The sequence below is a fragment of the Heterodontus francisci genome, unplaced genomic scaffold (assembly GCF_036365525.1).
Source record: "Heterodontus francisci isolate sHetFra1 unplaced genomic scaffold, sHetFra1.hap1 HAP1_SCAFFOLD_822, whole genome shotgun sequence".
Taxonomy (NCBI): Eukaryota; Metazoa; Chordata; class Chondrichthyes; order Heterodontiformes; family Heterodontidae; genus Heterodontus; species Heterodontus francisci.
This window is the reverse complement of record NW_027140126.1, coordinates 84,202-96,376: the sequence shown is the minus strand read 5'-3', so window position 1 is coordinate 96,376 and position 12,175 is coordinate 84,202. Positions and strand designations below refer to the sequence as shown.

At 39.8% G+C, this 12,175-nt stretch overlaps 1 protein-coding gene across 1 annotated transcript in view; it reads right to left on the bottom strand.

Annotated features, from left to right (window-relative positions):
• LOC137358894 (ER membrane protein complex subunit 3-like) overlaps positions 1 to 12,175 on the bottom strand; it is a 44,294-nt gene extending 32,119 nt beyond the window's left edge. Inside the window, exons 1-3 of the mRNA XM_068025099.1 lie at positions 11,668 to 12,175; positions 2,755 to 2,812; positions 2,140 to 2,233 (exon numbers count right to left, since the gene is read on the bottom strand). Of these exons, the coding sequence (XP_067881200.1) occupies positions 2,140 to 2,233; positions 2,755 to 2,812; positions 11,668 to 11,825 (310 nt within the window). The 5' untranslated portion in view covers positions 11,826 to 12,175. The remainder of the gene's footprint in view (positions 1 to 2,139; positions 2,234 to 2,754; positions 2,813 to 11,667) is intronic.

Genomic DNA, 12,175 nt, shown 5'->3' with positions numbered 1-12,175 from the left:
GTACTGTCCCACAGTGTTATACACTGACAGACCTGTCCCCACCAGTACTGTACCCCAGTGTTATACACGGACAGACCTGTCCCCACCAGTACTGTATCCCAGTGTTATACACTGACAGACCTGTCCCCACCAGTACTGTACCCTAGTGTTATCCACTGACAGACCTGTCCCCACCAGTACTGTACCCCAGTGTTATACAGTGACAGACCTGTCCCCACCAGTACTGTACCTCAGTGTTGGACAGTGATAGACCTGTCCCCACCAGTACTGTACCCCAGTGTTATACAGTGACAGACCTGTCCCCACCAGTACTGTACCTCAGTGTTATAGTGACAGACCCGTCCCCACCAGTACTGTACCCCAGTGTTATACACTGACAGATCTGTCCCCACCAGTACTGTACCCCAGTGTTCTACACGGACAGACCTGTCCCCACCAGTACTGTATCCCAGTGGTATACACTGACAGACCTGTCCCCACCACTACTGTACCCCAGTGTTATACAGTGACAGACCTGTCCACACCAGTACTGTACCCCAGTGTTATACACGGACAGACCTGTCCCCACCAGTACTGTACCCCAGTGTTATGCAGTGACAGACCTGTCCCCACCAGTACTGTACCCCAGTGTTATACTGTGACAGACATGTCCCCACCAGTACTGTACCCCAGTGTTATACAGTGACAGACCTGTCCCCACCAGTACTGTACCCCAGTGTTATACAGTGACAGACCTGTCCCCACCAGTACTGTACCTCAGTGTTGTACAGTGACAGACCTGTCCCCACCAGTACTGTACCCCAGTGTTATACAGTGACAGACATGTCCCCACCAGTACTGTACCTCAGTGTTATAGTGACAGACCTGTCCCCACCAGTACTGTACCTCAGTGTAAAAACAGTGACAGACCTGTCCCCACCAGTACTGTACCTCAGTGTTGTACAGTGACAGACCTGTCCCCACCAGCATTGTACCTCAGTGTTATACAGTGACAGACCTGTCCCCACCAGTACTGTACCCCAGTGTTATACAGTGACAGACCTGTCCTCACCAGTACTGTACCCCAGTGTTATACACTGACAGACCTGTCCCCACCAGTACTGTACCCCAGTGTTATACAGTGACAGACCTGTCCCCACCAGTACTGTCCCCCAGTGTTATTCAGTGACAGACCTGTCCCCACCAGTACTGTACCTCAGTGTTATACACTGACAGACCTGTCCCCACCAGTACTGTACCCCAGTGTTATACAGTGACAGACCTGTCCCCACCAGTACTGTCCCCCAGTGTTATTCAGTGACAGACCTGTCCCCACCAGTACTGTACCTCAGTGTTATACAGTGACAGACCTGTCCCCACCAGTACTGTACCCCAGTGTTATACAGTGACAGACCTGTCCCCACCAGTACTGTATCCCAGTGTTATTCACTGACAGACCTGTCCCCACCAGTACTGTACCCCAGTGTTATACACGGACAGACCTGTCCCCACCAGTACTGTATCCCAGTGTTATACACTGACAGACCTGTCCCCACCAGTGCTGTACCCCAGTGTTATACAGTGACAGACCAGTCCCCACCAGTACTGTACCTCAGTGTTATACAGTGACAGACCCGTCCCCACCAGTACTGTATCCCAGTGTTATATAGAGACAGACCTGTCCCCACCAGTACTGTACCCCAGTGTTATACAGTGACAGACCTGTCCCCACCAGTACTGTACCCCAGTGTTATACAGTGACAGACCTGTCCCCACCAGTACTGTATCCCAGTGTTATACAGTGACAGACCTGTCCCCACCAGTACTGTACCCCAGTGTTATACACTGACAGACCCGTCCCCACCAGTACTGTACCCCAGTGTTATACACTGACAGACCCGTCCCCACCAGTACTGTACACCAGTGTTATACAGTGACAGACCTGTCCCCACCAGTACTGTACCCCAGTGTTATACAGTGACAGACCCGACCCCACCAGTACTGTACCCCAGTGTTATACACTGACAGACCTGTCCCCACCAGTACTGTACCCCAGTGGTACAGTGGCAGACCTGTACCCTGTTCGGGAGCTGTGGGGGAGTGTGTTACCCGGTGCCTCACCCTATCCCAGGTCCTACAGTTTGTCGGGGGAGCATTTACCTGTCATTGGGTTCTTGGGTACGACCTTCCTCTTCGTCTTCTTAAAGAAGCCAGACTCTGCGTCATTGAAAAAATGCTTCCGCATGATGAATGACTGTCAGGAGAGACAACAATAAGAGCTTATACAAGGGGCTGGAGCTGGTGAACAAAACCCCCTGCAGGACAACACCACAGAACCCTGCCCCAATCTTCGGAGCACTGTCGGTGACACTCTCATCTTGGAGGCAGCGGGTGGTAGCTTTAATCCCCACCCCTGAGACTCTGAACCCCTCTCCATCTCACCCTATCACCTTCTATCCCTCTCTCCCTCACGTGTCTATCCAGCTTCCCCTTAAATGCATCGATACTATTCACCTCGACCACTCCCTGTGGGAGCGAGTTCCACATTCTCACCACTCTCTGGGGGAAAGGAGTTTCTCCTGAATTCCCCATTGGATTTATTAGTGACTGTCTGATATTGATGGCCCCCGAGTTCTGGTCTCCCTCCCCCCACCCCCCACAAGTGGAATCATCTTCTCTACGTCTACCCCATCGAAACCCCCTTCTATCAGGTCACCCCTCAGCCTTCTCTTTTCTCGAGGAAAGGGCCCCGGCCAGTTCAGCCTCTCCCCTCACCTGTCTTGGGATGTATTTCCCATGTTCACGTAAAAACCGGCTTCGATTCAGCACCTGACTGAAATCAGATAGAGAACGAGATGGTTAGTTTGGCTGCTGAGAATGTTTTACTTTAAACCCACATGGTTTAGGGTGTGTTGACCCACGCAGGGGGGGTTAGAGAGTCTCTACGCGCGGGGAAAGTTAGAGACTCGGTTATTGGCCAAGTTACATGACATTGACCGGGCTATATTATATTGACTGTGTTGTGTTGACCAGGTTATTGCCATACTGACCGGTTATCATTGTACTGACTGGTTATCATTATATTGACTGGGCTATTTTTATGGTTATTGTAATATTGACTTGGTTATATTTTACAGTTTGGTTGTATTGACTGGGTTATATTTTACAGTTGTCAGTGTATTGACCAGTGGTTTTGGTTGTATTAACCAGTTATTATTAATGAGCAGGTTAAATTTTATGGTTATGTTTATATTGACCGGGTTATATTTTATGGTTATTGTTTTATTGACTGGTTATGGTTATATTGATGGGGTTATATTTAACGGTTATCGTTTTATTGACTGGTTATGGCTATATTGACGGGGTTATATTTAACGGTTATTGTTTTATTGACCGGTTATGGTTATATTGACCGAGTTATATTTAACGGTTATTGTTTCATTGACCGGTTATGGTTATATTGACGGGGTTATATTTAACGGTTATTGTTTTATTGACCGGTTATGGTTATATTGACGGGGTTATATTTAACGGTTATTGTTTTATTGACCGGTTATGGTTATATTGACCGAGTTATATTTAACGGTTATTGTTTTATTGACCGGTTATGGTTATATTGACGGGGTTATATTTAAAGGTTATTGTTTTATTGACCGGTTATGGTTATATTGACGGGGTTATATTTAACGGTTATCGTTTTATTGACCGGTTATGGTTATATTGACCGAGTTATATTTAACGGTTATTGTTTTATTGACTGGTTATGGTTATATTGACGGGGTTATATTTAATGGTTATCGTTTTATTGACCGGTTATGGTTATATTGACCGAGTTATATTTAACGGTTATTGTTTTATTGACCGGTTATGGTTATATTGACGGGGTTATATTTAACGGTTATTGTTTTATTGACCAGTTATGGTTATATTGACGGGGTTATATTTTACGGTTATCGTTTTATTGACCGGTTATGGTTATATTGACCAGGTTATATTTTACGGTTATCGTTGTATCGACCGGTTATGGTTATATTGACCAGGTTATATTTTACAGTTATCATTGTATTGACCGGTTATGGTTATATTGACCAGGTTATATTTAATTGTTATTGTTTTATTGACCGGTTATGGTTATATTGACCAGGTTATATTTAATGGTTATTGTTTCATTGACCGGTTATGGTTATATTGACCAGGTTATATTTAATGGTTATTGTTTTATTGACCGGTTATGGTTATATTGACCAGGTTATGTTTAATTGTTATTGTTTTATTGACCAGCTATGGTTATATTGACCAGGTTATATTTAACGGTTATTGTTTCATTGACCGGTTATGGTTATATTGACCAGGTTATATTTAACGGTTATTGTTTTATTGACCGGTTATGGTTATATTGACCAGGTTATATTTAACGGTTATTGTTTTATTGACCGGTTATGGTTATATTGACCAGGTTATATTTAATGGTTATTGTTTCATTGACCGGTTATGGTTATATTGACCAGGTTATATTTAATTGTTATTGTTTTATTGACCGGTTATGGTTATATTGACCAGGTTATATTTAATGGTTATTGTTTCATTGACAGGTTATGGTTATATTGACCAGGTTATATTTAATGGTTATTGTTTCATTGACCGGTTATGGTTATATTGACCAGGTTATATTTAATTGTTATTGTTTTATTGACTGGTTATGGTTATATTGACCAGGTTATATTTAATTGTTATTGTTTTATTGACCGGTTATGGTTATATTGACCAGGTTATGTTTAATTGTTATTGTTTTATTGACCAGCTATGGTTATATTGACCAGGTTATATTTAACGGTTATTGTTTCATTGACCGGTTATGGTTATATTGACCAGGTTATATTTAACGGTTATTGTTTTATTGACCGGTTATGGTTATATTGACCAGGTTATATTTAACGGTTATTGTTTTATTGACCGGTTATGGTTATATTGACCAGGTTATATTTAATGGTTATTGTTTCATTGACCGGTTATGGTTATATTGACCAGGTTATATTTAATTGTTATTGTTTTATTGACCGGTTATGGTTATATTGACCAGGTTATATTTAATGGTTATTGTTTCATTGACAGGTTATGGTTATATTGACCAGGTTATATTTAATGGTTATTGTTTCATTGACCGGTTATGGTTATATTGACCAGGTTATATTTAATTGTTATTGTTTTATTGACTGGTTATGGTTATATTGACCAGGTTATATTTAATTGTTATTGTTTTATTGACCGGTTATGGTTATATTGACCGGGTTATATTTTATGGTTATCGTTGTAGCGACCGGTTATGGTTATATTGACCAGGTTATATTTTACGGTTATCGTTGTATCGACCAGTTATGGTTATATTGACCAGGTTATATTTTACGGTTATCGTTGTATCGACCGTTTATGGTTATATTGACGGGGTTATATTTTACAGTTATCATTGTATTGACCGAGTTATATTTAACGGTTATTGTTTTGTTGACCGGTTATGGTTATATTGACCAGATTATATTTTACGGTTATCGTTGTATCGACCGTTTATGGTTATATTGACGGGGTTATATTTTACAGTTATCATTGTATTGACCGAGTTATATTTAACGGTTATTGTTTTGTTGACCGGTTATGGTTATATTGACCAGATTATATTTTACAGTTATCGTTGTATCGACCGGTTATGGTTATATTGACCAGGTTATATTTTACAGTTATCATTGTATTGACTGAGTTATATTTAACGGTTATCGTTGTATTGACCGGTTATGGTTATATTGACCAGGTTATATTTTACAGTTATCATTGTATTGACTGAGTTATATTGAACGGTTATCGTTGTATCGACCGGTTATGGTTATATTGACGGGGTTATATTTTACAGTTATCATTGTATTGACCAAGTTATATTTAACGGTTATTATGGTTATATTGACCAGGTTATATTTTACAGTTCTCATTGTATTGACCGAGTTATATTTAACGGTTATTATGGTTATATTGACCAGGTTATATTTTACAGTTATCATTGTATTGACTGAGTTATATTGAACGGTTATCGTTGTATCGACCGGTTATGGTTATATTGACGGGGTTATATTTTACAGTTATCATTGTATTGACCAAGTTATATTTAACGGTTATTATGGTTATATTGACCAGGTTATATTTTACAGTTCTCATTGTATTGACCGAGTTATATTTAACGGTTATTATGGTTATATTGACCAGGTTATATTTTACAGTTATCATTGTATTGACTGAGTTATATTTAACGGTTATCATTGTATTGACCGGTTATGGTTATATTGACCAGGTTATATTTTACAGTTATCATTGTATTGACCGAGTTATATTTAACGGTTATTATGGTTATATTGACCAGGTTATATTTTACAGTTATCATTGTATTGACCGGTTATGGTTATATTGACCAGGTTATATTTTACAGTTATCATTGTATTGACCGGTTATGGTTATATTGACCAGGTTATATTTTACAGTTATCATTGTATTGACCAAGTTATATTTAACGGTTATTATGGTTATATTGACCAGGTTATATTTTACAGTTATCATTGTATTGACCAAGTTATATTTAACGGTTATTATGGTTATATTGACCAGGTTATATTTTACAGTTATCATTGTATTGACCGTTTATGGTTATATTGACCAGGTTATATTTTACAGTTATCATTGTATTGACCAAGTTATATTTAACGGTTATTATGGTTATATTGATCAGGTTATATTTTACAGTTATCATTGTATTGACTGAGTTATATTGAACGGTTATCGTTGTATTGACCGGTTATGGTTATATTGACCAGGTTATATTTTACAGTTATCATTGTATTGACCGAGTTATATTTAACGGTTATTATGGTTATATTGACCAGGTTATATTTTACAGTTATCGTTGTATTGACCGAGTTATATTTAACGGTTATTATGGTTATATTGACCAGGTTATATTTTACAGTTATCATTGTATTGACTGAGTTATATTTAACGGTTATCATTGTATTGACCGGTTATGGTTATATTGACCAGGTTATATTTTACAGTTATCATTGTATTGACCAAGTTATATTTAACGGTTATTATGGTTATATTGACCAGGTTATATTTTACAGTTATCATTGTATTGACTGAGTTATATTTAACGGTTATCATTGTGTTGACCGGTTATGGTTATTTTGACCAGGTTATATTTTACAGTTATCATTGTATTGACTGAGTTATATTTAACGGTTATCATTGTATTGACCGGTTATGGTTATATTGACCAGGTTATATTTTACAGTTATCATTGTATTGACCGAGTTATATTTAACGGTTATTATGGTTATATTGACCAGGTTATATTTTACAGTTATCATTGTATTGACTGAGTTATATTTAACGGTTATCATTGTGTTGACCGGTTATGGTTATTTTGACCAGGTTATATTTTACAGTTATCATTGTATTGACTGAGTTATATTTAACGGTTATCGTTGTATCGACCGGTTATGGTTATATTGACCAGGTTATATTTTACAGTTATCATTGTATTGACCAAGTTATATTTAACGGTTATTATGGTTAATTTGACCAGGTTATATTTTACAGTTATCATTGTATTGACTGAGTTATATTTAACGGTTATTATGGTTATATTGACCAGGTTATATTTTACAGTTATCATTGTATTGACCAAGTTATATTTAACGGTTATTATGGTTATATTGACCAGGTTATATTTTACAGTTATCATTGTATTGACTGAGTTATATTTAACGGTTATTATGGTTATATTGACCAGGTTATATTTAACGGTTATCATTGTATTGACCGGTTATGGTTATATTGACCAGGTTATATTTTACAGTTATCATTGTATTGACTGAGTTATATTTAACGGTTATCATTGTATTGACCGGTTATGGTTATATTGACCAGGTTATATTTTACAGTTATCATTGTATTGACCGAGTTATATTTAACGGTTATTATGGTTATATTGACCAGGTTATATTTTACAGTTATCATTGTATTGACCAAGTTATATTTAACGGTTATTATGGTTATATTGACCAGGTTATATTTTACAGTTATCATTGTATTGACCGGTTATGGTTATATTGACCATGTTATATTTTACAGTTATCATTGTATTGACCGTTTATGGTTATATTGACCAGGTTATATTTTACAGTTATCATTGTATTGACCAAGTTATATTTAACGGTTATTATGGTTATATTGACCAGGTTATATTTTACAGTTATCATTGTATTGACCGGTTATGGTTATATTGACCAGGTTATATTTTACAGTTATCATTGTATTGACCGAGTTATATTTAACGGTTATTATGGTTATATTGACCAGGTTATATTTTACAGTTATTATTGTATTGACCGAGTTATATTTAACGGTTATTATGGTTATATTGACCAGGTTATATTTTACAGTTATCATTGTATTGACTGAGTTATATTTAACGGTTATCATTGTGTTGACCGGTTATGGTTATTTTGACCAGGTTATATTTTACAGTTATCATTGTATTGACTGAGTTATATTTAACGGTTATCGTTGTATCGACCGGTTATGGTTATATTGACCAGGTTATATTTTACAGTTATCATTGTATTGACCAAGTTATATTTAACGGTTATTATGGTTAATTTGACCAGGTTATATTTTACAGTTATCATTGTATTGACTGAGTTATATTTAACGGTTATCATTGTATTGACCGGTTATGGTTATATTGACCAGGTTATATTTTACAGTTATCATTGTATTGACCGAGTTATATTTAACGGTTATTATGGTTATATTGACCAGGTTATATTTTACAGTTATCATTGTATTGACTGAGTTATATTTAACGGTTATTATGGTTATATTGACCAGGTTATATTTAACGGTTATCATTGTATTGACCGGTTATGGTTATATTGACCAGGTTATATTTTACAGTTATCATTGTATTGACTGAGTTATATTTAACGGTTATCATTGTATTGACCGGTTATGGTTATATTGACCAGGTTATATTTTACAGTTATCATTGTATTGACCGAGTTATATTTAACGGTTATTATGGTTATATTGACCAGGTTATATTTTACAGTTATCATTGTATTGACTGAGTTATATTTAACGGTTATTATGGTTATATTGACCAGGTTATATTTAACGGTTATCATTGTATTGACCGGTTATGGTTATATTGACCAGGTTATATTTTACAGTTATCATTGTATTGACTGAGTTATATTTAACGGTTATCATTGTATTGACCGGTTATGGTTATATTGACCAGGTTATATTTTACAGTTATCATTGTATTGACCGAGTTATATTTAACGGTTATTATGGTTATATTGACCAGGTTATATTTTACAGTTATCATTGTATTGACCGAGTTATATTGAACGGTTATTATGGTTATATTGACCAGGTTATATTTTACAGTTATCGTTGTATTGACCGAGTTATATTTAACGGTTATTATGGTTATATTGACCAGGTTATATTTTACAGTTATCATTGTATTGACCGAGTTATATTTAACGGTTATTATGGTTATATTGACCAGGTTATAGCCAGCGGAAAAGCCCCTGGGAAGGACAGCATTACCCCTGAAATAATCAAGAGTGCCAAGCCTGCTATACTCTCAGCACTACATGAACTGCTATGCCTGTGCTGGGACGAGGGAGCAGTACCCCAGGACATGCGCGATGCCAACATCATCACCCTCTATAAAAACAAAGGTGACCGCGGTGACTGCAACAACTACCGTGGAATCTCCCTGCTCAGCATAGTGGGGAAAGTCTTTGCTCGAGTCGCTCTGAACAGGCTCCAGAAGCTGGCCGAGCGCGTCTACCCTGAGGCACAGTGTGGCTTTCGTGCAGAGAGATCGACTATTGACATGCTGTTCTCCCTTCGTCAGATACAGGAGAAATGCCGTGAACAACAGATGCCCCTCTACATTGCTTTCATTGATCTCACCAAAGCCTTTGACCTCGTCAGCAGACGAGGTCTCTTCAGACTACTAGAAAAGATCGGATGTCCACCAAAGCTACTAAGTATCATCACCTCATTCCATGACAATATGAAAGGCACAATTCAACATGGTGGCTCCTCATCAGAGCCCTTTCCTATCCTGAGTGGTGTGAAACAGGGCTGTGTTCTCGCACCCACACTTTTTGGGATTTTCTTCTCCCTGCTGCTTTCACATGCGTTCAAATCCTCTGAAGAAGGAATTTTCCTCCACACAAGATCAGGGGGCAGGTTGTTCAACCTTGCCCGTCTAAGAGCGAAGTCCAAAGTACGGAAAGTCCTCATCAGAGAACTCCTCTTTGCTGACGATGCTGCTTTAACATCTCACACTGAAGAATGCCTGCAGAGTCTCATCGACAGGTTTGCGTCTGCTTGCAATGAATTTGGCCTAACCATCAGCCTCAAGAAAACGAACATCATGGGGCAGGATGTCAGAAATGCTCCATCCATCAATATTGGCGACCACGCTCTGGAAGTGGTTCAAGAGTTCACCTACCTAGGCTCAACTATCACCAGTAACCTGTCTCTAGATGCAGAAATCAACAAGCGCATGGGTAAGGCTTCCACTGCTATGTTCAGACTGGCCAAGAGAGTGTGGGAAAATGGCGCACTGACACGGAACACAAAAGTCCGAGTGTATCAGGCCTGTGTCCTCAGTACCTTGCTCTACGGCAGCGAGGCCTGGACAACGTATGCCAGCCAAGAGCGACGTCTCAATTCATTCCATCTTCGCTGCCTTCGGAGAATACTTGGCATCAGGTGGCAGGACTATATCTCCAACACAGAAGTCCTTGAAGTGGCCAACATCCCCAGCTTATACACACTACTGAGTCAGCGGCGCTTGAGATGGCTTGGCCATGTGAGCCGCATGGAAGATGGCAGGATCCCCAAAGACACATTGTACAGCGAGCTCGCCACTGGTATCAGACCCACCGGCCGTCCATGTCTCCGTTATAAAGACGTCTGCAAACGCGACATGAAATCGTGTGACATTGATCACAAGTCGTGGGAGTCAGTTGCCAGCATTCGCCAGAGCTGGCGGGCAGCCATAAAGACAGGGCTAAATTGTGGCGAGTCGAAGAGACTTAGTAGTTGGCAGGAAAAAAGACAGAGGTGCAAGGGGAGAGCCAACTGTGCAACAGCCCCAACAAACAAATTTCTCTGCAGCACCTGTGGAAGAGCCTGTTACTCCAGAATTGGCCTTTATAGCCACTCCAGGCGCTGCTTCACAAACCACTGACCACCTCCAGGCGCGTAACCATTGTCTCTCGAGACAAGGAGGCCCAAAAAAAAGAATATTTTACAGTTATCATTGTATTGACCGAGTTATATTTAACGGTTATTATGGTTATATTGACCAGGTTATATTTTACAGTTATCATTGTATTGACCGAGTTATATTTAACGGTTATCATTGTATTGACCGGTTATGGTTATATTGACCAGGTTATATTTTACAGTTATCATTGTATTGACCGAGTTATATTTAACGGTTATTATGGTTATATTGACCAGGTTATATTTTACAGTTATCATTGTATTGATGAGGGGACTATTCTCCCTCCGAGGGGACCCCGGCCTGCCCTAGCCCTGCCCTCTAGCCGCTACCTGTCGGAAAGCTGCTCCAGCTCCACTCTCCTCTCCCCCTGCAGCAACCGGCTCAGGTAATGGCGGATCAGCCCCACCGAGAAGGTGATGAGGACGATGGGCAGAACCACCCAGAGGCGGATGCTGGAGTCCAGCAGCAGCAGCTCGGCGTCGGCCATCAGCCTCGTGGGGGGTCGGGGTCTAGGCCACACAGCCTGGAGCTCGAGTTCCAGGACTCGGCCGCCCAGCCTGGGGCTCAAGTTCCAGGGCTAGGCCGCACAGCCTGGGGCTCGAGTTCCGGGACTAGGCCGCACAGCCTGGGGCTCGAGTTCCGGGACTAGGCCGCACAGCCTGGGGATCGAGCACCGGGTCTAGGCCGCACAGCCTGGGGATCGAGCACCGGGTCTAGGCCGCACAGCCTGGGGCTCGAGTAACCGAAGCCCAGCGACCGTTAAAATCCGTTAAATTTAAAAAAAAAATTGAATCCTGTCACTCTCGCGACCACTGTCCCCGGAAGTGGATGCTTTTC